This window comes from Metarhizium robertsii, assembly GCF_000187425.2.
Source record: "Metarhizium robertsii ARSEF 23 chromosome Unknown MAA_Scf_7, whole genome shotgun sequence".
Classification (NCBI taxonomy): Eukaryota; Fungi; Ascomycota; class Sordariomycetes; order Hypocreales; family Clavicipitaceae; genus Metarhizium; species Metarhizium robertsii.
This window is the reverse complement of record NW_011942215.1, coordinates 1,572,572-1,573,259: the sequence shown is the minus strand read 5'-3', so window position 1 is coordinate 1,573,259 and position 688 is coordinate 1,572,572. Positions and strand designations below refer to the sequence as shown.

At 58.6% G+C, this 688-nt stretch overlaps 1 protein-coding gene across 1 annotated transcript in view; it reads left to right on the top strand.

Moving 5' to 3' along the window:
• Positions 1 to 548: 548 nt before the first annotated feature.
• Positions 549 to 688, top strand: part of MAA_00502 (ATP-dependent DNA helicase PIF1) — a gene marked incomplete at both ends in the record, with an annotated part of 6,586 nt that continues 6,446 nt past the window's right edge. Inside the window, one exon of the mRNA XM_007818500.2 lies at positions 549 to 677. Coding sequence (XP_007816691.2) covers positions 549 to 677 — 129 coding nt within the window. The remainder of the gene's footprint in view (positions 678 to 688) is intronic.

Here is a 688-nt window from a genome sequence, read left to right as displayed (position 1 = left end):
GTCCTCCACCCACAGCAAGCCGGTGCGGCGAAACGGTCGGCCATCGACCTGGTAGCTGCACTGGTCCACGATATCGAAGAAGCTTTTGCACGCGGAGAGGTGGCCACACTGGTCACAGCAGACATTCAAGGAGCCTTTGACACGGCCATGTGCAACAGGCTCGTCCTGAGGCTCCGTGAGCAAGGCTGGCCGGACAATCTTGCGCGGTGGGCAGGCTCGTTCATGAGCGGCCGCTCCGCAAGAGGCCGATCATGAGCGGCCGCTCCGCCAGAGTCAGATACCAAGACACCACGACACCGACGACACCATTGCAGCGCGGCCTTCCACAGGGATCGCCCGTGTCTCCGATCTTGTTTTTGCTCTACACGGAACCGATCTATCGGCTAGGCAATCCCGAAGGACGGTTCGGGTACGCGGATGACACCGCCATTCTCTGTACAGGGAAATCTGTGGAAGAAACATCACGAACAGCGTCGGAATATCTTCAAGAGCTCGTGAACTGGGGCGCTGCCAACGGCATTTAATTCGACCCAGGAAAGACAGAAGTCATGCACTTCTCACTGAGGAGGCGGGAAACCGAGCTGTCCGTCCGCCATGGCGACGTGGAGAAGCAACCAGAAGCAGCCATGCGTTGGCTAGGCCTCTGGCTGGACAGGAAGTTGACATTCAAGACACATGTCGAGAAGGG